This window comes from Tachysurus fulvidraco, chromosome 13 (genome assembly GCF_022655615.1).
Source record: "Tachysurus fulvidraco isolate hzauxx_2018 chromosome 13, HZAU_PFXX_2.0, whole genome shotgun sequence".
Lineage (NCBI taxonomy): Eukaryota > Metazoa > Chordata > Actinopteri > Siluriformes > Bagridae > Tachysurus > Tachysurus fulvidraco.
In genome coordinates this window covers 16970987-16997339 of record NC_062530.1, presented here as the reverse complement: position 1 = coordinate 16997339, position 26353 = coordinate 16970987, and the positions used below count along the sequence as shown (strand labels likewise).

The 26353-nt window shown below is 40.2% G+C and overlaps 1 protein-coding gene across 7 annotated transcripts in view; it reads right to left on the bottom strand.

Moving 5' to 3' along the window:
* The window catches only part of znf423 (zinc finger protein 423), a 140587-nt gene extending 124369 nt beyond the window's left edge, over window positions 1-16218 (bottom strand). For 4 of the 7 annotated variants that reach the window (XR_007144707.1, XR_007144705.1, XR_007144706.1 and 1 more), the window contains exon 1: window positions 14955-16218. Coding sequence is in view for 4 of the 7 variants with exons in the window: in XM_047822508.1 (XP_047678464.1) it covers window positions 14955-14994 (40 nt within the window). In the remaining 3 variants the exon portion in view is untranslated. The remainder of the gene's footprint in view (window positions 1-14954) is intronic. The other 3 variants (XM_027161661.2, XM_027161662.2, XM_027161663.2) reach the window with 2 other exon arrangements.
* Between the last annotated feature and the right edge of the window lie 10135 nt (window positions 16219-26353).

Here is a 26353-nt window from a genome sequence, read left to right as displayed (position 1 = left end):
TCACTTAACAATCCTTTGGCAGTCCCGCTTTCACCAGTTTACCTCCCATTCCTAGTTTGACTGTAGTTGACCTTGCTGTCTCAGTATTTCCTCCACCCACTCTAACAGCTGTAATGACGTATGGCAGAAGATAAGTCTTCATGTAGAAGCTCTCTTATCAATGAACTGAGTAAATGGCCCTGGAGTGTGATGCTGGCATTTCCTGCTAGACGACACTCTTCTGCCAGACTCTGCCCTGCTTCTCAATCCATGTGCCTTGTACGCCCAGTTTGCCCGAAAACAACGCCAATTTTCCACCCCAAGCCTCCCCCCTTCCCAACGAGAGCCATCAGCGTCAACGGCCTGTCCTCAAAGCCTGGAGCAGGGAATGGCAAGGGAAGCTGATTAACCAAATACTTTTATCAGTGCTGAAAAACCCTCCACCTCACAATAACAGCCTTAAAAAGGCAAACTGGTGCCGGGGGCCAGAAACAGTAGTGAGCTGGAGATAGGGCAGCTCAAGGCTTACACAGCTAAAGCAAACAATAAAGACGGATGAGGTCCGGCATGCAGCCACGCTAGTTCTGCTTTTTCTGAGGACAAGAGCACTCTGAAATGCCTGCAGAGCCTTCCAGCTATCTCTACACACATACATAACGCAGTGAGATGGACAGAGCTCAGAAATAAAGGACAAGAAGGGACAAGTAGATGGAGAACACAATATCGAGATTTATGCTCTTGGGAAAACACAGATAATCAAAAACTAAGATGGAGCTTAATGCATCTCTGTGTCTTACACAAACACAGGGTTTATGGAGAAGCATGAGGATATATAAAGCCATAAAAATAAATGATGTCATAAAATTGAAAAGTACACAACATTTAAGAGTATAAAATAAGAATATAAAAGTACTACAAAACAAAATGAGTGCAGGCCATACCAAACAACACCACACTGCCGTCATAATAAATAAATTGAACAGTTTGCACAGACCTACTGTTAACTGATTATAAAGTCTACTGTGTATGGACTTGTGGAGACAGTGCACATTCACACACCAAAAAAAAAAAAAAAACACGTACACACATTCTCCGTCTCTCACACTTCCTCCCCCGTGGTGCGCACATGGCACATTCCTGGCGGTGTGGAGCGAGGCAGCTCTGGCTCCTGCCTCCAACAGGCCTTTCCTGAGGAAAGCCCAAGCAGCAGTGTCACCTCTCCCTCTTCCTCTGACTCTCTCTCACACACGCACAGATACATACACAAACGATTGTAAATTAAATCAGTGCCAGCAAATCATGCACCCGGTGTCAGAGACTTTAAATCTTGTAAATTGTGAATTGCGGCCTCCGTGGATTGCAATTGTTCGTCAAGCACCTCTTATAGATGCTTGATTAGATAGAGATCAGGGGATTTTAAAGGACAAGTCAACACCCTGACTTCCTTGTCATGTCCCTCAGATGATTCTTGCACAGTTTTTGCAGTGTGGTAGGAAACACTATCATGCTAAATAGACCACGGAATATTGTTACCACGAAGGATTGTACTTGGTCGGGAACAATGTTTAGGTAGATCTTATTCGCCAAAGTAACACCCACATGTATCTCAGGACCAAAGATCATTGCCGAGAGCGTCACACTGCCTCCACCAGCTTGCCAACTTCCCATAATGCATCTTGCATCCTAAGCAAAAACCTGCAGCATGAATTCTGCACAGCACCAGTTCAAAGCATCCACCATGCTGGTCAAACAGAGTAGAATGTATGTAATGATAATTTACTTCAGTTTACACAATTATTCTTACTGAACACATTTCTTTCTTTTGAAGGTAAAGAATTTTTCTTTGTATCAATATAAATTGGATTTGTCCAAAATCTGATTTGTCCAAATGTCTGACAGTAATGCTGTCGGTAAAGGATGTAAGATTTATCATACCTGCATTAAAATAGAACATGTTTATGAAGCATGATTTGAAACAACTCCACTGTCTCTAAAACTAGGGCAACTCTTTTTTTGTTTATTTCTTTGTTTTTTTACCTGAAGAACTTCAACTCAACCTTAGCACTGTGAGTCTTTCTTTGCAGCCTTCTACGTTCTTCTCCTTTCCGCTGTTATCACCAGATATGTATGCTAGCTAATGAGATATTATCCAGATAGCAATAGCATCTTAATTAGTGAAGTAAAATGAATTATATCTCGCCTACCTAAGCTTTCTGTCAGTTGATGTTTTTTACACCATATAATATGAGAGTCGAATGTGTACAGATTGCTGTACGGTATATTAAAAAAATACTTAGTCAAAACGTAAAATAAGTAAACGTTGCACTTTGCGGTCTTTGGCCGAGAAGGAACTTTTGAATGAAACACAGAATATGAATGAAGAAAGAAGGGGGGGGGGGTGTCATATCGAGCGGTACGGCTCTTTTTATTTTATTTGACATGAAGGCTTTTATACTAATTGAGCTATGGATTATTAAGATGTGTCTAGTGTGTGTGTGTGTGTGTGTGTGTGTGTGTGTGTGTGTGTGTGTGTGTGTGTGTGTGTGTTTTCATTAAGAAAGAAAACTTTATATATATATTTTTAAATATAATAGTGAAGACATTATTGATGACATTTCCTGCAGATAGCAGAAATGCCTTCAATGGTGAGTAACACAGTGATGGCAGCCAGTCAGGTATTGTGAATGTAGGAGACATAAGTTAATTAATAAACTGTGAGCTGATCTGAACTGTTCCTTCTCTTCCTAACCCTTACAACACTCACATGTACCTAACAAGCAGCACAGAAAATTAACATAATAACACAAACACTCAAACAGACGAGACAACAATCGATCTGTCGTTCAGAAGGATTCAATACAGTCAAGAGAATCTCAGATCTGAAATTTGTTTTCTGCACATCTCACCTGTCAAACATGAGAGAAATAATGTTTCCAATATACTTGCCGGCTTGTACATAAAACACACTAGAGAGGGCAAGAGAGTGAAAAGAAGAGAATTGGGAGAGCTGAAGAGGGACAGAGTGATACAAAAACAAAGAATGAGTAGCAGTGAGGGGAAAATGCAGGGTGATATAAAGTGAGGAAGAAAAAGTAGCGAGTGTGAGCAGGCTCGATTAAATCTCGTCGGCTGTGTGTGGCTGTCACTGAGCGTGACACTGGCTGAACGTGCTGCTCACTGGGGAGCATTCCATAATCACGTTCTCTCTGCTATGATGCCATCAAACGAGGACAGAACAGGGGGACAGAGGGATGGCGATGGCACTGGCTTCAAAGCAGGCTGGAAAAACAACATATCCTCCCCAACCCCATTTACGCCCCCTCATAGGCCGAGAGGCAAGCTTAACTGAATGGCCCTGACCTAGGAGGAAGGCTGCCTCTCAGGAGTGCTGTATCTACAGGGAGAGTCCAGAAATAGATGTGCTCCAAGCACTACTGACAATACCCACCATCAACAAAAGAGGAGAAGGAGAGTAGTAGTTCTCTTCCTTACTGTGTCTCTCTCACGCACACAGAAACACACATATACAGCAGGGCATGGGAGCAGAGCTCAGCCATGAGAGTGAGCAGGAAGACAGACAGTGAGAGAGAGGGGGGGGAAGAGAGATAGAGAGTGAGAGACACAGAGAGTGTGTGTGTGTGAGAGAGAGAGAGAGAGAGAGAGAGAGAGAGAGAGAGATACAGAGAGAGACAGAGAGAGACACAGAGAGAGACACAGAGAGAAAGACACAGAGAGAGACACAGAGAGAGAGACACAGAGAGAGACACAGAGAGAGAGAGAGAGAGAGAGAGAGAGAGAGAGAGAGAGAGAGAGAGAGAGAGAGAGAGAGAGAGAGAGAGAGAGAGAGAGAGAGACACAGAGAGAGAGTTAATTGCCTTATCCTGTAGCACAAGCTGGGGAGTGCTTTTTGACTTTGGCTTCCGATTTCACACTAAGGCATTATTTAGTGTGATACAGACTTGATTAGGCATTACAGCACAGGCCCTTTCTGTGTAGGCTTTGTGGTTTGCTTTTATCACTTGAGGACAGATTAATACTGCAATCACGCTTCTTTGGAGACTTCTTCACTGTTCACATCCCCTCATCTGAGACCATGGCAGCCTGACTTTGTTTGTGTGGGGGGATTTCCTAAGAGACAATGGCTGTTTATTGTTTAATAAACTTATGGAGCATGAACGTCACAGGCGCAGGCCACAACTATGAGCTCTGCAGGTGAGTGTGTTTGTTTGGGTGGCACGCTACACCTAACTTCTTTCTTTAAGGGACATTTCTATGTAGTCACACAAAGCCACATATGCAGGACTGCACTGTTAAATGTGCGAGTGTTATACTGAGAGTTTTCACTGATTGATGCCCTGGATAGCTATAGAGATGGACTTTACTTTTACCAGAACAATCTACTGTAGAATTTTACTCTGAACTCTCCCACTAGTCACTGGGGTGATACCCTAAACAATAACACTATGTATTTTTTTTAACCTTTGTAAATAAATGTGGTGAAGTTCAAGGTACACTATGTTTTTATGAATGTGTGAAAGTGTAAAGTCGTCAACACAAACTGGGCACAGAACTCATATCAGCAGGACACCCAATGTTATTCCACAATCATACCTTTAGTGTTTTGCAAGCTGCAGAGGTCTAGATCGCAAATATCAGTATCATTTATTCATTTCTCAAATACTTTTGTGCAAATTGGCTTTTCTTCTGAGCAGATGACAGTTCATTGTCTTGCCCAAACACCCCACAGTGGTAGCTTAATGTTACTGGGATTTGAACTTGCAACCTCCTATCAACAATCAAGGGGGGAAAAGCTTCAACATAAAAGATATGATGTAATAACAGACACTTACACTTGGTCATGCATACAATTATGAATGATGCATGATCAATCATTTACCAATGAATACAAATGTGAGCATTGCATGATTGTTAGTGTTGAAACAAATGGAAAAAAAACATTTAGTGGCCTCAATTACCTTTATGAAAGATCAGATGAAAATAGGCAGACTTGTTTTATCTGACCGAAAGGCAATATTATCTTAAATAACTAGTCAGGCAAACTAAGGCAGAGCAGGTTTGAGTCTTTAAAGACTAGGGAAGTTTTTCTAGTTGTCAACTGACCAGTTTAGATGAACCTGTAGCCTCACATTTTATATGTGGAATAGATGACACGTGGTTGATTAAATGAGCAGGATATAAAAATGTTCCTTATAAATTGGACAGTGAATGTCCTTCCATTTTAGAATATACATAGAGATACAGTGTTGTAAAAATCCAGTGGTTTTACACACAATAACAAACATTTAGAAACATTCATATAATAGCAAATCCTGATTGTGATTACAACATACATTTCATGTCCAAACTGGGGCTTCTTTTGCCCAAGCTTGGGCTTTACCCAGCTTGTGGCTTGGTATGCAGGTTACAGATGGATATAACTACCTCTTCCTTACCCCCCTCGGAGTTCTTCCTGCCAAGTATATATGAACTTCAAACGAACAATCTTCTGAGCCCAAACCTTAACTTTTCCCACAACACCTATAAATACCCACACAGCAACTATGGCAGCACCCGTAAAACAGATTTTCACCAAGCCAACAAACACAGCCTGGGGTTTAGCAGGTGGATCCTGCATTCTTCAGTGTCATGTAATACAAGAATAAACAAACCCATGTTTTATATTATGTAGCAAATCAAGCATTTTTGTGACTTGCCTGAGGCAGTATCACATGTAAGTATGCATGTGTCTCTGTTTAGTGTGTGCGTGTGTGTGTGCGTGTGTGCGTGTGTGTGTGTGTCAGGCATGCTGACTATAATGACTTGAGCTCTACCCTTTCCTTGACCCAAAGACATCCTTAGACAACCCGATCTTGCCACAAACGAACACAAGCAGGCCAAAAATACATTTTTAAACATTTTTTCCACCCATCCATCTTTAACCACCAAAACCTACAGTGCACAAGGCCCCCATCTCTATTCTCTGACCGCCTGCTGCCTCCATCTCCCTTTCTCTGCCTGGTATTCTCGCAGCAACTCGGACCTTGTTTGATGGCAAGATCAAGCATTTATTAGGAGAACGAGTGCTGGATGAATAGAATAAAGCCGAGTCTAGGAGGTGCGAGAGAGTGAGAACAGCGTTAATAATTCTGCTCTACTCTCCTGGCCCTTGTTTAGTTTTGCAGGAGCTCCCAGAGAGATGCCTCACCTCATCTACTGGCAGGCAAAGGCAAAGCACACGCATACACACTCACATACACACTCACATACACACATGAAATATAAGGAATGCCTTACTAACGACTCTGTGTATTTCGTGATTGTGTGCTGTCAAGGTGAAATGTTGTGACCTTAAAAACTGGGTAAACCTGTAGGTTGCACTGTGATTAGAAATATACTATGATCATTTAAGCATTGAAGATATCATAGATACAGTATATCATTATTATGTTATTTGTAATCTAGATAGATATTATAATCTATACAGATATTCCAGTGCTTTACAATATGGATAACTATGGATTGGGTTCTGTGAGCATCCTGATCATCTCAGATACTCAGATGCAGAGAATCCTTTTGAATAAATCAATGAAGATTGGCATGGTGCAATGGGTAATTTTGGTACCTTGTAGCACAGTTTGATCATGAGCTAAGGTTACTGTCTGTCTGGAGCTTCTATGTATTTTTCCTAGGTTCTCCTCCCAAATACATGCTCCAAAAGACATGCTCCCAAATTCTTCCTGCCATTTCCCAGGATAGTGTCTGGGATCCACTGTGACCCTGTCGGGGTTAACAACATTACTGAAGATGAACGAACGATAAATCAAAGCAAAGTCCAGACTTTCACCATACAGGATAATATGACATACATGTCAGCTATAGGAGTGCTGCAGTCAGTGGGTCTGCTCTGGAGCAGTACTTTGTTACCCCGCTGCCTGCTTTACACACAAACAAACGCACACGGATTCCGTCTTCTAATGTTTCATTCACTACTACTGCTCCCTCTCACTGCTTTTCCACCCAAACACAGCTACTGCACAGAGAGCATGCAGAGCACATGGGCAATATAAAAGCTTAAATGAATTGCTGAAATTTAAATTCTCATCCATGACAATTTGTTTTTCAGTCAGAAGCATGTTTAGGTGTTTCAGGTGAGATTTTCAGTCAGTAGAAGGAGGCGGTCTCTACAGGCTTGATTCATTTCTGCAAGCTGCAACATTCCTGCATGCTAACTGCAAATCATCCCCATACAAAACACAAAGACATCTCACTGAGACAAATACATGCTGATGTGCACAAGCCTTGTAAATGCAATTATTTCCAATATTGTGTGTGCGCGTGTGTTTGTGTGTGCTCCGAAACAGTGAGCCACTTTAATTGTTTCTTCACTATCGCCCTGCTGTTTGCATGGGTTATTATCCTCGGCTCAGCAGGGAGGCCCTCGCTTTTTGACAGCAAATTGAGTGAAGAGAAATAAGGCGAAACTGCGACATCAAAGGCTCCGTCTATCTCAGAGGTTAGCGAAGGCCTAGCATGAAAAAGCTCCTCTGTACAATGAGGCGCTAATTCGGTCTGCGTTAAGAAGCCCGCTATTACCCGATTCTCAGAGAATGTCTAGACCCTTGACGAAGGCCGGCATGCTTCACGCCTCAAAATCAATTATGGGAATGACATAGCAGGTTGTTTCCAGGCATTCCCCCTCCAGAACAAGTTGTCTGTGGGTGTACACACATCTCCCAGTGATAAAAAGCGCAAGCCTAAAATCAGTCAGTCACTTAGCGCTGGTGAATGAAAAAGGCTTTGCAGCGGCTCATGCTTTGCTCTTATCTGCCATGTCAGTGCTTAAAAGGATCTGTTATATAACCAACAGCAATAGCACTTTACCTTCCACACTGGCAGCTGGCACAAATATGAGCTGTTTGCATTACATTGGAAAATGATTGCTCACATTTTTACTTTATTATTACAATTTTGCGTGTCTAATTATTTACATCACTGTAAATTATATGGAAAATTATATGGATCTAAATAAAGTGGCTTCAAGAGTTGAACTCTGAAAATGACTCAAAAGTCTAGTTAGCGGAGTCAAATGCTATGTGTGTGTAAGAGGCCAAGGGTACTGAATTCAATAAACTCCTGCTTGTTTTAACTCTTTTGTACTTTCTTGTAGAAAACTTTCCAGGCGTAGTGAAATCAATAGGTTGAGCACTAGCGTTGTGGGAGCCACAAGTGCCGAGGCGATTTTTATGTGCGTGGGCATACACGCTTTCCACACACAGATACAAAAAAAAAAAACACAAACTCAAACTTTGAGAGCTTGAAGCGAAACCTTCCTTCTCCAGCCCTTCAATCCCTGCTCCGGTGTTGAAGAGCTCTCGAAGCCCAGGGCAGAGAAGGCCAAATAGGCCAGCGGAGGGGGGCAGACAGCTTGCTGAGGGGTCAGCGTAGACTCTAGGGGGGTCAGCAGAGGTCACAGCAACTCAAGCACTCTTCACTAATGACCTCTGCAGGCCCCCTGCTCACCTCTCCCAAAAAACACAGACCCAAGCCCAGAACCAGTCCAGAAGGGAGGGCTGCCAATAAATATATGCATCAGGCAGGTGGAGTGAGTGGGCTTTAATTGCCCCCTTTCCTTATGTTTAATGTACAGCACAGCAAGGCAAGGAAGGGTCGTAGAGCAGCCACCCAGAGACAGATGGATGAGGAGACGGAGGAAAGGGAGGGGTTCGGAGGAGAGAGGAGAAGAACAGACATAAAGAAAACTTTTTTTTGATTCAGTGCCCTAGTGTGCAGTCTGCTCTGATGTAGCTATGATTAGCAGGCCTTCTGTAACCTCAGAAGATCCGCCCTGAAATACACCTGCACTTCTAACAATTACAGCAAAAGCATATTATGCACACACACACACACACACACACACACACACACACACACACACACACACACACACACACACACACACACTAGTAATCAGGTCTCACCTCAGTAGACATCACAAAGGACTGACTTGAACTGTGAGAGACTTTCAGTAGATTAACACAACCTCAAATTTTGAAAGTTTTTCAATAAAAAAGCCCTTTAAACCCAACCACTCCCTGCACATCACAATGCATGCTTCAAACAGCTAAAAACAGCTCTCAGTTGGTTAGGTAAAACAGCCTGCTATATTTACATGGGAATGAGCAGATTTGCGAGAAGCTTTCTCTGAGTGGTGTTCCAGCACATTTTAATCTGCCCCATGCAGCAGCTCAATCCGGGCTCCAGCATGCAGGCGTCTTAGAGCGGCCAGCCTCCTCAGGGAGCCTCGGACAAGGGAAGTAAGGGTTGGCAAGCAAGAAAGGGGTACAAACAAAATTAATAGCAAGTCTCGCCAGAGTGGCACCTCCTCTTTAGAAACCCAGAGCAGATCCTGTGCGAGTCGGTCCACGGTTCCAGGCCACTGAGTCCAGGCTCACTGATAAAGCACAGTTAAGCCGTTGCAATGGCACATTGTGCTGAGCTTCTATATTAAGACAGATCCTCGCACACAAAACTAGCAGGCAAGCTGCAGATAAGGAGTTGTGACTGGCAGACATAACACAGTGCAGGGACATGACACCCCCCTTCTCTCTAGTACACACTAAAGTCTGATGCTGAACCCTCCCAGCCTGAAAGGGTCTCTGTAAAGCAAAAGCTACATAAACATAAGCAGAGGATAGATACAAATGATATGAAGGTTTATTCAGAACAATTAGAATTATCTGACCCAACAGCATCATTCAAAATGTTCCAACTGTCATGACACTGCTAAGCTTGAATTAAATTCGACAATTAGCTACATCAGCTAGCACTTTATTTATCTCGCTAATCACTAGTTTACAACCAAAGGCTACCAATTTCAACATTTTCCATTTGCATTTTAATTTGACTAATGTTAAAAAAAAAAGGATTCTGTGCCTTCATTTTCAGCCATGTGGATTTTCAGTGGCTAAAGGTTGAGAAAGATCTGCTATATCAGTTGCCTTCTCAAAAACTTTTAATGTTGTCACATTTATTGGCTTCAAAATGGAGCAACCTTCGATGACGCAGTGGAGAAACACAGCCTAAGCTGGAGAATTCGCTACATTTCTCAGTTAATGTGTTTTATACATGTTACTTGATGAAAAACAAGAAGAAGAAAAAGAAGAAGAGGAAGAAGAAGAAAAAGAAGAAGAAGAAGAAGAAGAAGAAGAAGAAGAAGAAGAAGAAGAAGATATGGCCAGATATTCAGCAAGTGGAGGAGGGTAAGGCTGCAGTGTGTGTGTGTGTGTGTGTGTGTGTGTGTGTGTGTGTGTGTGTGTGTGTGTGTGTGTGTGTGTGTGTGTGTGTGTGTGTGCATGTGTGTGTGAAATTGTGCGTGAGAGAAAGGGAAGGAGAGAGTTGTACTTTTAACTGTGCCACTCATCATGATTGCAACAGTAATGGCGATAAAAAACACCACTGCTGTCAAACTGTGCATAATTACATTTTCTCCTGGTCTTGATGAAATACTTTTAAGAGTTGTTTAACAAATGGCTCATGCTGTGAACTCAGTGAAAATTAAAAAAAAACTTTCTTGTTCATCTCCCATTACTGCAGAAACTAGGCTACCGTATCGGTGTCAGTAGAAAATCTCGGAAGGCCACTAATTCATTACTTGGATGTACATAATGTATAGCAACATGCTGATAGAACAAAATCTGAAATGTTCACTGATGACAATGTAATTATCTTAACAGAAAATCTGCTGATCTGTGACTAATCACTTCATGCTTAAAGGCTAGATTACACAGATTGATAGTGGCATCAGTATGATAGATTTGTTCAGATAGAGATGTAATGTAGATATAATGCAGATTAGTAACTGATTATTGACAGATACCAATAGCAAAAAAAAAATAATAATAATCTTCATTGCATATAATACACCAACAAACTTTGCACAGTGATGTCACTGTGCTTCAGGAAGGACACCATATAGGCCATAAGTTTTCTCTGGCACTCTTCTGTTCCTGACTAATTATTCGATTTTATTTACATTTCATAGCTGAACACTGATTATGTAAGGAGGTTACATGTTATGTAAACCTGATCAAGTATAATAAATAACGTATAGTAAATAAATAGATGTAAATAATTCAAAGATTACTTGCTGTTTCTTAATTAGGGTGGCTTTTAATAAGGACTGGCACATGGCAGGGCAACAGTGAGAATGCAAAACTGCTTAGTTATAAATGTATTACTAAATAACAGATTCTAACTGATTTTAATTGATTGAGAGAAAGAGAGAGAGAGAGAGAGAGATACTGTATATATAAATTCCTTTATTGCTAACATAAAGGCAAAGGCAACAGACATTGAGTGCACAAAATAGAAAAACACACATGCTTTAAAAAAACGGAATCCATAATGATGTTAAAAACAGGAAGGGTTTTTTTGCTCCTTGGTCTTTGCAGCTATAGACATGCAGCTCCATGCTAACTCACTTCAGCGTTTTATAACAGCCCACTGACCAATGAAAGTCCTGCATGGCTGCAAAAGTCTAGGTGACAATAAAAAAGCCATTTAATGCTTAAACCAGATGGTCCTACACTTCAAATAATCCTACACACACAATACAAAACTAGAAAACAGATGTAAACGCTGACATTATATGACCCTTTGTAATTTCAGGTTTTTTTTATTCTCATACAGATATCTTATTAATCACTGCCAAATGTTTCCAGTAACAGAAAGCAGCATCACTTTTACCGTTCCGACACCAAACTGAAGAGCGTCGTTTTTAACCTATTCTCATCGCCGATTCAAGAAATGTATAATTGTATAACAAATTTTTATCTTGAAAATAAATAAAACAGTTTCCTGCTTCAAGCTGTCAACCATATCTACTGGAGCTAAACATTTCTGAAATATCAACAAAATGTAAAAATATTGAAACAGGAAAACATGTCAAATCAGAAACTAAATGCATTTAATGCTATCTACAGTACGACATGAGAGAACTCCCTAAAACAGGAAATCTACTCACAAATCACATCCACTTAAAGCAGTGATCTCTGTAGATGAGACAGAACAAGCTGGAGATTCACATTTCAGCACTCAGTACTGAGTGAGTCAGGCTATATAAGGAGACAGATGTGGAGTTGAGGAGGAAATGATCCCTATCGGTCCCTTGTCAGCAAGACAAGCACAATCCTCACTTGTTTGTTTTTCTCCTTCATGGGGTTAAAGGTATAATATGATCTGATTGAATGTAAACAACACCGCGGAAAGGAGCCGAAAGGAAAGGAAAGGAAAAGAAAGGAAAAGAGGTCTGTGTGTCTTTTATACCATCATGTGCACTCGTTCTCCCTTAATGTCCTGCAAATAAAGCAGATTTATTAATGTGTAATTAAGTAATAATCATTGCTACATAATGCATGAAACACTCAGGGGAAAAGCATAGATATGAAACAGCAACACTCAGGCCAAGTGCTGCACGCGTACACATTAAAACAGGATTAATTGGGAGAAATAATATTTTGATAAGCACCGCTCTCTCTCTCTCTCTCTCTCTCTCTCTCTCTCTCTCTCTCTCTCTCTCTCTCTTTCTCTCTCTCTCTCTCTCTCTCTCTCCTTTAGCTAGCACGTGTTCTCCCATTCTATTACTTTCCTCCATCTCTCTGCACCCAGCAGCAAAATCTGTCTCATTAGCACTTATAATCATAGCTTTTAATGCTATTTTCACGGAGAGCCTGACTTCCCACAAAAGAAATAATCACTGTTAAAATGATCCAAGAACACTTTCTTAGGCCAGCATGTATTCAATCGAAAGAACCAAGAAGCTTCAGTGCTGTTTGACTTGCAGGTTAGACTGTTAAACAATATGCGTGACATAATACAAACCCTATATCTTTAGTGGCAAGCTTCTGGTGCTCCTCTAACCACTGAGGCTGCCAGGCATTAGAAAAGGTGTTTGGAGGAGATAGGGACACATCATGCCTCAGTTAGGCCTACATATTTAATTAGCCTATGCCTGATGTGCTTCACTGAGTCGCCATAAGCATTGTTTTATTCGAAAGCACTCACTGTAACAGGCCAACAATTTTACAGTGCCAAAGGGTTCTTGGTCCAGTGCACAGCAGGTTTTGACTGTCAGTGTGTGTAGGTTATGTTCTAGCAGGCCCACTCCACATATAACTAACATCTGTTGTTATAAAAACAATGATACTTCCGACTTTAATCTAGTTATCTAGATCGGAAACTTCTCTAGAAGTTTCTGCACTTCTGCACAGAACTGCACAGAATTTAATTTAATTAAAAAAATAGTCTCATCTGTGTACTCCAATTTTCTAGCTATTTTCTGGAGCTTTTTTAAAATTATGTCTAAAACATTAGTTCCAACCTGAAATTATTTTTGTTTTTGAGTTAATGAGGTCTGACTGAATCCAAACAGGTGAATATCAATCCCTATAATAACTATAATTACTTATTATGTGATGGATGTATTTAACACCAATGTAACTTCCTCTTGTTCATGCTTCATGCCTCCTTGGGGGTCACTGGACCTTACTTTGAGAACCAGTGATCAAGATTACAAGTTTAATTCACAGGTTTATCATAATCCAAGTATAAATCCAGATGCTATAATATATTATTTCCTTAAGACCAGTCAGCTGAACTGGCATTAAAACCAGAAACAATTTCTTTCTCAAGGATGCACACAAAAGTATGTAACTTTTAAAGTCTTAAATTTCAAATTTAAATTTCTCTCTCTCTGTCATACACATTCCAGTTACATTAAAGTCTGTTTTTGCTTACAAATATGTTACTACAAATGTTTCCTGCAATAAATGTTGAGTCTTTTAACAGCCAATCACACCCCCTTTTTGTAAATGACTGCAGATTGTGTCCATTAATTAGAACAAAACCTGAGTTATTAATTGGGGGAGGGGTCCTCATATTGGGCCACATGGCCACCCCAGTGCCCATCTGCTTGCCATAGGGGCAGTCTGTGCCAACTGCGGCTTCACCCATAAACGTCTACCATACCGGTGAGAAAAACACAACACCCGTTTACCTACCGATGTTCACACGTGATAAGACATTGAAAATGCTTATGAGATTTGGCCATCACATATTATTATTCAATATATTCATATAAGCACTAAAGTCCAAGTCATTGGATTGGTGTATTTAAGATTTTTTTGTACCTTTAAAGAGTATATTTATATGGCAAAGGACTGAAATTACAGTTAAAATAATTTTAGATTCACAAAATAGATTATTCTTTAACAGTACACTACATTCAGCTGTCTATGTAAAATGTACTCACTGAAGGTAAAACAAAATAGATATTGAGGTTACACCACTGACAAGGAAATGTACAGTTTAGTCATTTACTTTTTTTCTGAGACTTTACCTGACTTCATATTGTGGCTCAATACAGTAGGTGACTTGCTTTAGGCTGCTCTTTAGCACTGACCTGGGATTTGTGTCCGAACTACTAACAGTGGACATAATAAAAGGCACACGTTATATTGGCTCTATAACACATAACCAAACATATATTTAGAAAACAAATCTTAGATATAATAAGTTAGATTTTCTTGTAGATACACTGAATAAATCTGGTGTTACGGAAAAAGCGCAAACTAAAAAACAAAACAAAAAAAACAAACAAACAAAAAACAAACAACAAATAGCGTATTCATCATATATCTCTAACGTCTAATTTTGTTCCTACTAAAAATTCACGTTAGTTTGCGTGAATATGTGCTCTCTGTTTAAATATGCGCTGCAATAGAGTCATTACTTCATATGTGCGCTTTGGGAACGATGCATACACTAAACATCTCTGAAACATAATAGTCCTCTTCATGGCAATGATATTAAATCTCAGCTTTTCACAATACCCGCCAATTTTAGCCGTGAAATCTCATTGGTCATGCTGCTCGCTCGATGCCGGTTCTCTGTAGAGTGCGTAAAGAAAAAGCGCTTACCTTTAACGGAGCGCGGTTTGGCCTGCTTGCGCCTGGACATCTCTGTGTCGGGGTTCTTCTGCTTCTATCGACCTCTTGTCCTTTCTTGCAAACAGTCATAGGCTACAGGCTGGCACTTTTGTTTCTGTCCCTGTTGCCTTTTGCAATTTGCAATGCGGCTACTTCGCGCTCAGTGTGTGTGTGTGTGTGTGTGTGTGTGTGTGTGTGTGTGTGTGTGTGTGTGTGTGTGTGTGTGTGTGTGTGTGTGTGTGTGTATCGCGCCAGACCAGCAGCAGTAGCAACTCCGAGGGAAAGAGCCGAGAATAATGGCGAGCGGATGGATATTCCGGCGCTTTGGCAACTTCGCGCCCGGTTTCAACCTGTAGATTTGACGAGCGGATCGTCGCGCTGCGGCTTTTAGACTCCTCTCGGAAAGACGAGTGAGAGGAGTTTTGAACAAGAAGAAGAAGGAGAAGGCGACGAAGCAGTGTCTAAAAAATCTCTGCGTAAGGAGAATGTGATGGAAAGGTGCCGGTGCGTCCTTTAAACGCGTTCACTCGCGCCGCTTAAATGAACAGTGCAATTTTGTCCTTATTCTTTATCCCGCCTGGTCCGCTTGAGGTTCCGTTTTGTCCAGTTTTGTCCGTCTTTCTTGTGGTCCTGTGATCCAGAGAAACACTGAATTGAACCGCCCTCTTTATTATTTTTTAGGGCGCCGTTTGAGGCATCTTTTTTATTTCTCACCTGTAGGGTTTAATTCATTGTTTAAAAATATATATTAATGCCCCCTAAAAAGAGCTGTAAACGTTAACCGCTATAGCCTCGCTCTCTCCCTTTTCTTCTTTGTCCTGACTCTGGTCTTCCCTCCGCCTCCCGATCCGAATGCTGGCGGGGCTGCGGCGCAGACACACATAATAAAGCGCAGGCTTGGCTGGAAATGTAGCCCCGTGTCCCAGCAGGGAGGATGTGAGAGTAGGGTCCCGGCGGGGGAGCGCTCCGATCCCGCAGGGAGCTCCGCGCAGCCTGGGCTTCAGCAGCACGCACACACACACAGAGCGAGAGAGAGAGAGCCAACAGCACCGAGCCATGGCCGGCCGTGGAAACTGCAGCCTGAAGTCTGAGCGCGCTTTCGGATCGCGGCCAAAAACGCGCAGTTTCGAGGAACTCGAAGAGCAAAAAAGACGCACTGGATTCTGGGGTTGTTTTCTTTCGCTCCTCGCCCTCTTTTGCACCGTCTTGGGTTTACTCCAACATTGCGCCGTCGAGGGGAGACTTTACTGAAAGCTTTTTCTGCTCTTTTTGTACAATTCTTTCTGCTATGTATTTTGAAAGGAAACCATGAGTTTTGTGAGTTTTTTTTAAAATAACAATTTAAACTTTTTCAATTGGGTTTAAGCCAAATAAAATCAAGGTAAAAAAAAACTCATGCCATTAATAATGAATCTAATAAGGGGTAATGAATCCGAAAACATATGTGTTTTGATATTTGATATGTTTATTCAAGTTGCATGTGGCTGCCCAATTGACCTACAGGACCTGACCTACAGGACTAAACGGTACTGTGTTATTTCGAAATATATGCATTACTCCATGACTTGGGTTCTTCCGTGTTTGTTTACACAACTGGGAATTTGGGAATGCGTGCGTATTGCGCAACACGTTCAGGCACAGCAATGTCTTCAAAACACACGCATGGGGATGTTTTTAATAACAGAGAAACCCTGGAGGCTGACATTAGTGTTTATGTGCAGGATTAGGCTTTTGCTGTGTGGAACCCTACCTAGGGCATAGCCAAAATCCTCACAGCACCCCTTCGTCTGGTCCTCTGCAGTCTTAGACGTTATTACTCCACAGACAGAGAGAGAGGACATGTTTGGCAAATGCAAAGTAAAGAAATCGCACACAGCTTTTATTCTCTCCTCACTGGTCTTTGACCGAACCGTTGAGCTGGTTGTCATGGATAACTCTGTGGGCTCCCTCACTTGGACAGCAGGGGTGTCCCTCAGATTGAGCCTCACCCCCCCACCCACCCACCACCACCAGGCCACAGAGGGGCCTTTCAAATAGACCCCCCACTGGTGAGGTTCTTGGTCTCGTCTGAACTCCCCTTGAAATGGCGTCCCAGAGAGACAAGGGGGCCTTTGGTATGAAAGGGTGAAAGCTCACTGCAGTAGTCGCCTTTTTTCTCTAGGATACATACAAAAGAGGAAAAATAGCCCACATTACAAGCTCCTTAAGGGTCAAGGACAGCAAAGATGTGAATGGGTTGAAAAACCTGCATTGTGAAATCACATAGCAAGTGATTACACCCTCTGTCATCTTCTCTAGGATTTGCTTCTTTTTTTTTTCTTTTCGTTCAATGGCAAGTAGCTTTTAGAACAGCTACATGTGTACAAAAATAAATGAAGACACAAAAGAAAATACTTGTGAGTTATAGTCTCAGTGTTGTGATCCTGTTTGGAATGGCTATTGATGCTATTTAGGAAAAGTTTAAATGGCTCCTATTATTTGTGTGTTTGCTTTTCTATTTTGGAACATCAAATGTGGTGCACATAGGCCATGTGGGATTAGTTTTCAAAATAGAATCTGACCTTCATATTATTATTTACCCAGTAGCAGGGGCTAGCTTTCGGTATGGCCATGTAGTCACTCAAAATTAGAATTTTACAATAATCACATACATTTGTCCTTTTTACCCCCAAGCTTTCTGTCTGTATTTAGGCCTAGTATTCATGTTAGATGAAGCCCCAGAAAGCCCTCTTAAACACTCCCCCATTGTACTGTCACAAGCCTGGGGAGTTCATGTTATATTTATGTTGCCTACAGCAAATTCTCTATGTTCTGTTCTGTTCATCTGAACTCGCGCCAACTCCGCCAGGTCCCACCTCCACAGACAATGATACATCTCACTGGTTTTGCCCTAGATACACTATTTTTATGGGAAATAATTAGACATAACTGGTTTAAATACTGCAAAGCCAACAGTCTTCTGTCTCATTAACGGAAGCATTGTAGTGCTACGTATGCAAAAGTGAGCGATGTGGAAGAAATGAAGCATCTCTTCCTCTACCTTAATTTTTGTCAAATATGCAGAAGTATATGTGTAAGTTAAGACAGAAAAATTGTCTTTGTATGCTGAATGCAAATTCATTTATGTAGGTGAAAAGAGAAGTTAAACTAGGATTCATTATAGTCACATTTTCTTTAATTATAATAGTTTTTGTTTCTTGTAAGTTAAAAGGCTGTTACTGTATCATACAGTAGTTTGTTACACTGACCCAGACAGCCACTGGACCAGTGATACTGTCTGTCAGCAGAATGATGAGAAGGACGTAGGGCAGATTGGGGCTGAGCGCTCCATTACACTTTCTGTCCCCTCTGCCTTATCAGTCATTGATGAGCCTCATATTCAACATTATATTTTAGTGCAGATTGTCTTCTGGTCACTACCCAAGTCCTATAGGACTATAGTCTATGTATTTACCTCAGCACCAACTATGAGTACGACATGTCTTCTCCAATGCAACTCCATTCATCCAGCAGTAGAACAACACAGGGCATATTTCAGCTTTTTAGGCTTACCAGGTCTTGTGCCAAAACATCAATAGCAATTCCCCTCCTCCCTTTTTCATCCCCCATTCTTTGGCTCTTGCCCCAGTCTTACACAAAGAAACACCAGCTTTATAGACTTAGGGTATTAAACCGGGAAAAAAGGAAGGAGGGAATGTTCGGTACGTACTCTTTAGTAGAGTATGGGATCCCCTCACCAGGATGCAAAGTTAAGGGCTTGTGATTAGTGAGTATTGTTTTTCTGGCAATATTTTGGGTAGACTGAAAAAGCGAAGTAAAAAGGGGAAAGAATAATAAGCAGAAGACTGCACTTGAGTGAAAATGCCTTCCTGATGAGCTGCAACAATGCACTCACTCCCACGACATCAACTCTCTGTAGGGAGTCTCATCCTAATTTCCTCCATCCATAATAAAAAGAGCTACATTAAACAGTGCCATTAGTGCCAGCAATTTGCTTTATTCTCCACAGAAAGAGAAATGTTATCTGTGGCGGACAAACTTAACCCAATTAAAGCTCATTGTGCATGGGGGCCTTGCTGGATCTTCAGCCGATGCTACGGAACGAGGGCAGAGGCAGCCAACTTTGGGGAAGAAAAAGGGAGGGAGAGGGAAGAAAAAGGGAGAGAAGAGCACGTCTGGAGAATTGGCGAAAGTAGGGGAGAGATAAATGTGTTTTGAGAAAAGAGCAGAAGAGATGCAAGGTTTTCCGATCATTTTTTCCACCAGTGCTTAGTAAGTCATGAACTCTAAGGCACTTTGACAGAAAAGGTATTCTAACCCGTTTCCTTTGCTCTTTGAGGGAGATCATTTTTGAGAGTTAAAAAGGAAACGTACAAAGCCACATGTCCCTGATACCCTCACATTTTTGCTGTTAATTGTTGTGATAACACTTCTCGATTACAGGGCTTTAATTATCAACATGTTTGGCTGTTAGAGCAGATACCTGGCACAAATCCTCCGTGTTTGGGGAGGGGGGTTGTTGAAGGTTTCTAATGAAGATCTCACTCACAGCGGCACACTGAATCTCAGTGTGATGCTCCGCTAACAAAGCAGCACATTACATTTAGAGCCGACCCAGGTACCTGTGAATTCTAACACAACACCAAGCATATTCATAGTGATACATTTTGATTGATATCCAGTTGTGCTGGGATGCCAACTGTACGGTTTTGTAGAGAGATGGGAATTCAGCAAACTGCTTTGTTTGGCTGCCATGTTATTGCGGCCACAAACTATAATGAACGGCGGGGATGAAAGACATCTGTTTTTCATTCAAACATGAGCACAGTGGAAGCATGTTATCTGTCTTTCTATGTCTGTTGTAATCTCTCTATCTCCAAAGGCATTCATCAGTTGTAGCCGAGTTGTTTTTCTCTTTTCTTTCCCCTGAAAAAAAAAGCTCCAATCAACACCTCTCAGCTGGCGAAATGAAGCAGAACCAGGCCTCCATTACTTTGAGTCTTGATGGATTCTTCACAGCTGCGGTCGAGTGTCTGTGAGCAGAGGCTAGAGAGACAAACAGCTGTAAAACATGCGCCACTAAAGACATTCACCCACACGCTGACACTGTGTACCACCAACACACACATACACACAAACATAGGTTTGTTTCAATCTCCTGAAAGTGAGACTGGCTATCACGGATAAAACTTTATATGTCCATGAGCGGCCATTTAATTCTTTATAAATATATATATATATATATATATATATATATATATATATATATATATATATATATATATATATATATATATATATATATATATATATATATATATATATATATCTCCCACGGTTTACCTAGTGTATTCCATTTTTCATTATTATTTCAATATATTTTATAACCAAGTGTTCGTGTTTTGTTTGAGAAATGACACATTGCATTTTGAACAAGTTAACAACAAAAAAAATTAAAATGAAAATAAATGAAAATAAAATTATTCTATTTTTTTTCGTCATGATTAGTAAATCTACAGTCATTTAGTTTCATTATCTAACACATAATTAGTGTGTGAAATAAAAAGGTGTTTTTAAAAAAAAAATATTTATTTATTATTATTTTTATAAAGAATTCCAATAGATTTAAACATTTTGAACATTTTTAGGCAAGTGAATTATTTATCCAGTTACTAAATATGGATCTATGGATTTATTCAGTATCCGATTCACTATTAGATATGGTGAATCTAGACCACCATCTAGTGGTCTCACTTCCTCTCTGCTCCATTTTATGTTTAAATCTGAGGAGTTAATTCATATCATGCTGAAGTGGCCATCTTGGGATCTTTATTGGATTAAAAAACAAAAAAAAACAAACAATTTATAAGATACACAGTTATCTAACTGACAATATCTGCCAAGATAATATAGAATTGCATGTGATGTATAAAGCCTACAGCAAACACACCCTAGTAAACTGATTATACCTCAGATTAGTTATGTTATAGTACATTCACTTAAGTAGACCAAACCCTAATTAATTAATTGTATAAGGAATGACCATTGCACTTAAACACTGTGGTCCCTATAAATATTTACAAACTCTAAATTGGCGACTGTTGTTTTTAGCCATGTCTGAATGTTGTATCCAACCAACTATATATCAGTCACAACATTACACCGCCCAAAAAATCCTTATATACGTGCCCTGAAATATGAAGTTACATCATACTTTGCCAAAATGATGTGGCTACCTGACTGACACCCCCATACAGTATGTGCTTGTTAAAGATTCCCTTCTAAAACCATGGGTAGTAATATGGAGTAGGTCACCCCTTCACTGCTGTAATAACCTTCATGCTTCTGGGAAGACTTTTCACTAGATTTTCAGTCTCTGGGGTTAATATGTGGCTGTGGAGATTTGTGCTTGTGTCAGAAGTTGCACAGTAGGTGTTCCAGTTTATCCCAGAGGTGTGAAAACCTCAGTGGGGGTTGAGGTCAGATTTCTATGCAGCAGGTCAATGATGTTTTTCCACATCAACTTTGGTAAACCATGTTTACCCATCTTGAACCCATCTTGCATTGAGCATAATCATGCTGGATCCCTTAGTTTTAGTGATGAGAAACTTACTAAGACATTCTAGACAATTGTGATTCCAAATTTGTGATAACAGTTACCTTTGTTCATATAGTCTATGTCCTAGTAATGACACACTCAAAATGACATTTCCGGGACTACGGACAGCCATGGATTCTTAGAGGGAAGGATGTTTATTTATTTATTTTACCCAGAATCTTTTTTTCTTTATTTATGACTGATATATACAATGTTCTACCTAATAAGTATGTGTTAACGTATTTTAAGTATGTAACCTAGTGAGCCAGCATTAATGTATTCAATGCTAGACATTTAAACACTTATGTACGTCGCTCTGGATAAGGGCATCTGCCAAATGCTGTAAATGTAAATGTAAATGTGTTCTAATATGTAATTGTTACATACTATATGAGGTTTCATAAACATGAACATGGTGTAACATTGGTTGCCCATTTGTTTTAGAGTGGATTTTAAAATTTTGCTCCTCGTTTATAAATCTCGGAATGGTTTGGCCCCCCCTTATCTCAGTGAGTTACTGACTGAGTATCAACCTAATAGATCCCTTCGGTCTTCCAACCAGGATCTATTGTTTACTCCAAAGTCGAGGCTTAAGCGCAGGGGAGATCGTGCTTTTTGTATTGCTGCCCCCAGTGTTTTTTCTGTTCTTAATGACCTAATGGAAAGCACATTGGTCGACGGAAGTTGAAGTGATTTGTGCTATTTAAATAAATTGTCATTGTCATAAAAGGTTTTAGGATTAATCATTAAATACTATTGCTATGGCTACAGCAGCATACTGGATGAGACTTGCAATAACGGTTGTCATAACATAAGTGCTAACTTGAGCATGACTACATGTACCATGTAAGATAATAAAGTAAGTTTTTTTTAATTGTTTTACTTCATTATAGCCAACCCCCACCCCAAAGACATTATCTTGTCCTATTTCATCTGGCTTTTAATTATAACTTTTCTATGGATTGAAGTCTATAAATAATTCCTTTCAGCATACAACCATGACGTGTTTTTTTTAGAGAAGAAGCACAGCGCCATAAAAAGCATGAATATAAGACAAAATATAAGCATTAATATGTTCATCATGGCTGATACTGATTACAGTATATTGAATACTGATTACATGAACATCTGGCAGCCAATTATAAAAAGATATTTTCTTTGCCATGTTAAAAAAACTCTCTATAAATGTTGGATAAAAATGATGTATTACAATTTTTCTATAAGAGAAAATTTTCCACATGACTTGTTCTGATCTTGTTACTAAATGAAACATGGCACAGGACATAACCAGTCATAGCCTTTCAAGACATCATTCCATGACATCTTTGTCATTTGGTGCAACATCTGTGTTATTATGCAGGTAATAGGGGATATTTTATATAGTTACAGGGATTGATTACACGGATATTCTCTTATTCATCTTAGCATTAGGTGCTTGTGCTTGTTAAATTAAATAAAATATATTTAGATATTTTTGTACGTCGCCCTGGATAAGCCTGTCTGCCAAATGCTGTAAATGTAAATGTAAATATTTACACTGCTTGTCTCTCTCCTCCAGGCCTCCAGATGGTAGCATTGCTTTCTGATTGTGTTTCTTCTGAAATGCTTTTGGTAGCTGAGCTATGAGTGGGCTGCTGTTTGCTGAGTGTGTCAGTGACAGGAGTAATTCTGCTGATGGGACTAAATGCGGATGGAAATGGAGGGAGGAGTCCGAGCCCCTTGTCTTTGCTCACTGGTGTTTTTCATGCATCTCCATTACTTGTCAACCTGCAGTACACAGTACAGCATAGCAATCTCTGTGCATGTATTTAAATTGAGTAGGGGCAAACAAAAAAAAAAGTGAGTTTAGGAAATGAACGGGTGTTTGCCTCTTGACTTCTTGCCAATAGTGTCCCTGTAGTAGCAGAATGTTCACTCTGATTGCAAGTCTAATCAGTGGATGATTAAGTCCTGTTCAAAGCAGCAGGTCTACCTGAGTCACTGCTCCCACTTCCCTCTGGAGCCCCTATGGGTCACTCTGATTGAGTTTTAATTTGGCAGTCAGGGGTTGAGTATGTATCTCTGCTATTTTATTGTGTGTATGTGTGAGTTTGTGTGTGTGTGTGTGTGTGTGTGTGTGTGTGTGTGTGTGTGTGTGTGTGTGTGTGTGTGTGTGTGTGTGTGTGTGTGTGTGTGTGTGTGTGTGTGTGTGTGTGTGTGTGTGTGTGTGTGTGTGTGTGTGTGTGTGTGTGTGTGTGTGTGTTCTGCATGCAGCAGTTCCTGTGCTATTGATTTGTGATTTCCACAATAAGGTCAGTGGGCTCAGTGAGGCATTGATCTGCTGGCAATAATGGAGGAGCTACCTGCAGACAATGAACACATCAATCAAAATGCTATTTAATAGCTGGCTCTCTTGGTACTAATGGAATCAGAAAGGCTTTTGTCTGAGTCTTGTGTTGTGTGGATGTGTGTGTCTCAGATGTTGAAAGAGGTTAAAGGAAAATATCATAAACCAGATGGGTTTTAGACAACTGAGACTTTGTGTCATGATCCATTACAGCCAGTTATTTACTGTATACTATAAATCTGATTAGTTTGACAGACATTGATAATGGGCCTCAATAAATCTTACACTGTGTGCCATCTGCATTCACATTTTTTGGCTCTTTTAGTGATGAGTGCAGCAATATTAAGCATAATATTAGGTTATTTGTGCACATTTCATGGTGTAACAGTGGGACAGTTGGGAAAAATTATCACATCACAGCTCCAGAATCTCAGGATGATTTGAACCTTTGCTCAGGGACTGTGCATGTTATCTACACATCCACATGAGTTTCCTTCCAAATACATGACAGTAGGTGGATCAGCTACACATAATTGCCCCTAGGTGTTTGTGTGTGTGTGTGTGTGTGTGTGTGTGTGTGTGTGTGTGTGTGTGTGTGTGTGTGTGTGTGTGTGTGTGTGTGTGTGTGTGTGTGTGTGTGTTTGTGTGTGTGTGTGTGCACGTGTCCTGCTCTGGATTAGCAACCCTTCAGGGTGTAGTCCCACCTTGCATCAAGTATTCCTGGAATTACCTTTGGATCCACTGCAACCCTGACCAGAATAAGGCAGTTACTAAAGATGAAGTTGCATACTCTTATTAAAAGATTGGTCAAATAAGTACTGTAAGCTTAGTGTTGTGATGCAGTGTTTGATTTGTCTTTGCAGATTAATTGAATGATTATTATTCAGGTGATATAAATTTATATTTACATTTATGTGTGGAAAGGTAAAAGACATTTTAGACAGAGGTAATGTATCCTTCATGACACCAAATTCTATGCATACATCAGAAAAGAACTTATTCTGACTTCCAGCTGATTCACAAAGTGACACACATAAATAGAAACTGTAACGTGTCTGTCTGTTTCCCCTTGTTTCTGTCTGCCGTCTCTCCCTGATGTTAATTGTTGACCCCGCCCACCTATCTGTTACCATGGACACTAATTACATTCAATCTCTTCCTCAGGTGTTTTGTCTTAGTCCTTGTCTGTCTCTGTTTTGTGATTGGTTCTCGTTCACCATATATACTCTGTCTGTTCACTTCAATGTTGTTGGTCGTTGTTGGTGTGTGCATGTCCATGTTCCCGTTTCCTGTTTGTTCCGCGTTGCCTGCCTGTTTGTTTGTGTTTTGTTTATTAAAAACCTTAAACTGCGTTTGGATCCTCACCCGCTTTTGTTTCACCGTGTCAAAGCGTGACAGAAACAAACTTTTTTCCCCACCAAACTTTTTTTTTCCCACCATAACCATTTGTGGTACACTTATACCACACACTATATAGAATTTTAGTATTACAGTGTTTTATAATTTTTTTTTTTTTAGCACCAGATTTACCTTTTTAAATGCTTTAAATGTACAAAGCAAAATTATATATGCACAACAAAGTGACAAACTGCTGTAAAACGGTGACATATGGATGGATAGTTTTCAGCAAAAAAGAATGAATGAGACCCTCACAAACCATTAGCAAAAATGTAGACTTCTGCATCATAAAATGCAAACATTAACATGCAGGTGCTGGTTTTAGTTTGATTAAGAATCCAATGCAGATGGATAAGGAAAAATGAACTGAAATCACAAACCATGTCTAATTTTGGTCAGGAAATTGGCAAACTAGATGAGAAGTGGTCAATAGCTAAAGAACCCAAGATCAAAACAAAGAACAGTATCTGCATGGACATCACAATAAAAAGTTTCTCAAGCCTGTCAGTAATCAAAACAGGTGTAATGATAAGCAATTTGTCTGGTGGGCTGTAAATGTATCTTTGAGCTTAGAATGTCAATCAGCTTTGAAATCAAAGTATCAATAGTCTGACAGAACCATAAAATAGCCAACCACTCCAAGAAACCTGGCAAAAAGAAGTCACTAGGAATGCCTCTAACTTCAAATCAAGGACTTCCCCAGTCCATTACTTTAGATACTTTAAAATATAGTATTTAGTGATATATATAGTGATTTTTTTTTTCAAACTTACATTTGGCAAATGAAAAGTACTTAGAAATTCCTGTTTTCTTCATTAACCATATTCATCTAAAACTACCTAATATAGATAGGCCTCACAACCACATACTGTAGGCCAGATCATACCTGATTTACCAGCTGCTAAATGTTCACCATTTATTAAATAAAATAAATACAATCAAGAATTCCAATAGAAATTTTGATGGATTAAACAAAGTGTTTGACTCCAGGACTTGAAAATGTTGGATTGGAAAATACGAGGCTCTAGAGCAGAAACAGAGCTTCAAAGTGAGCTAAAATGACCAGAT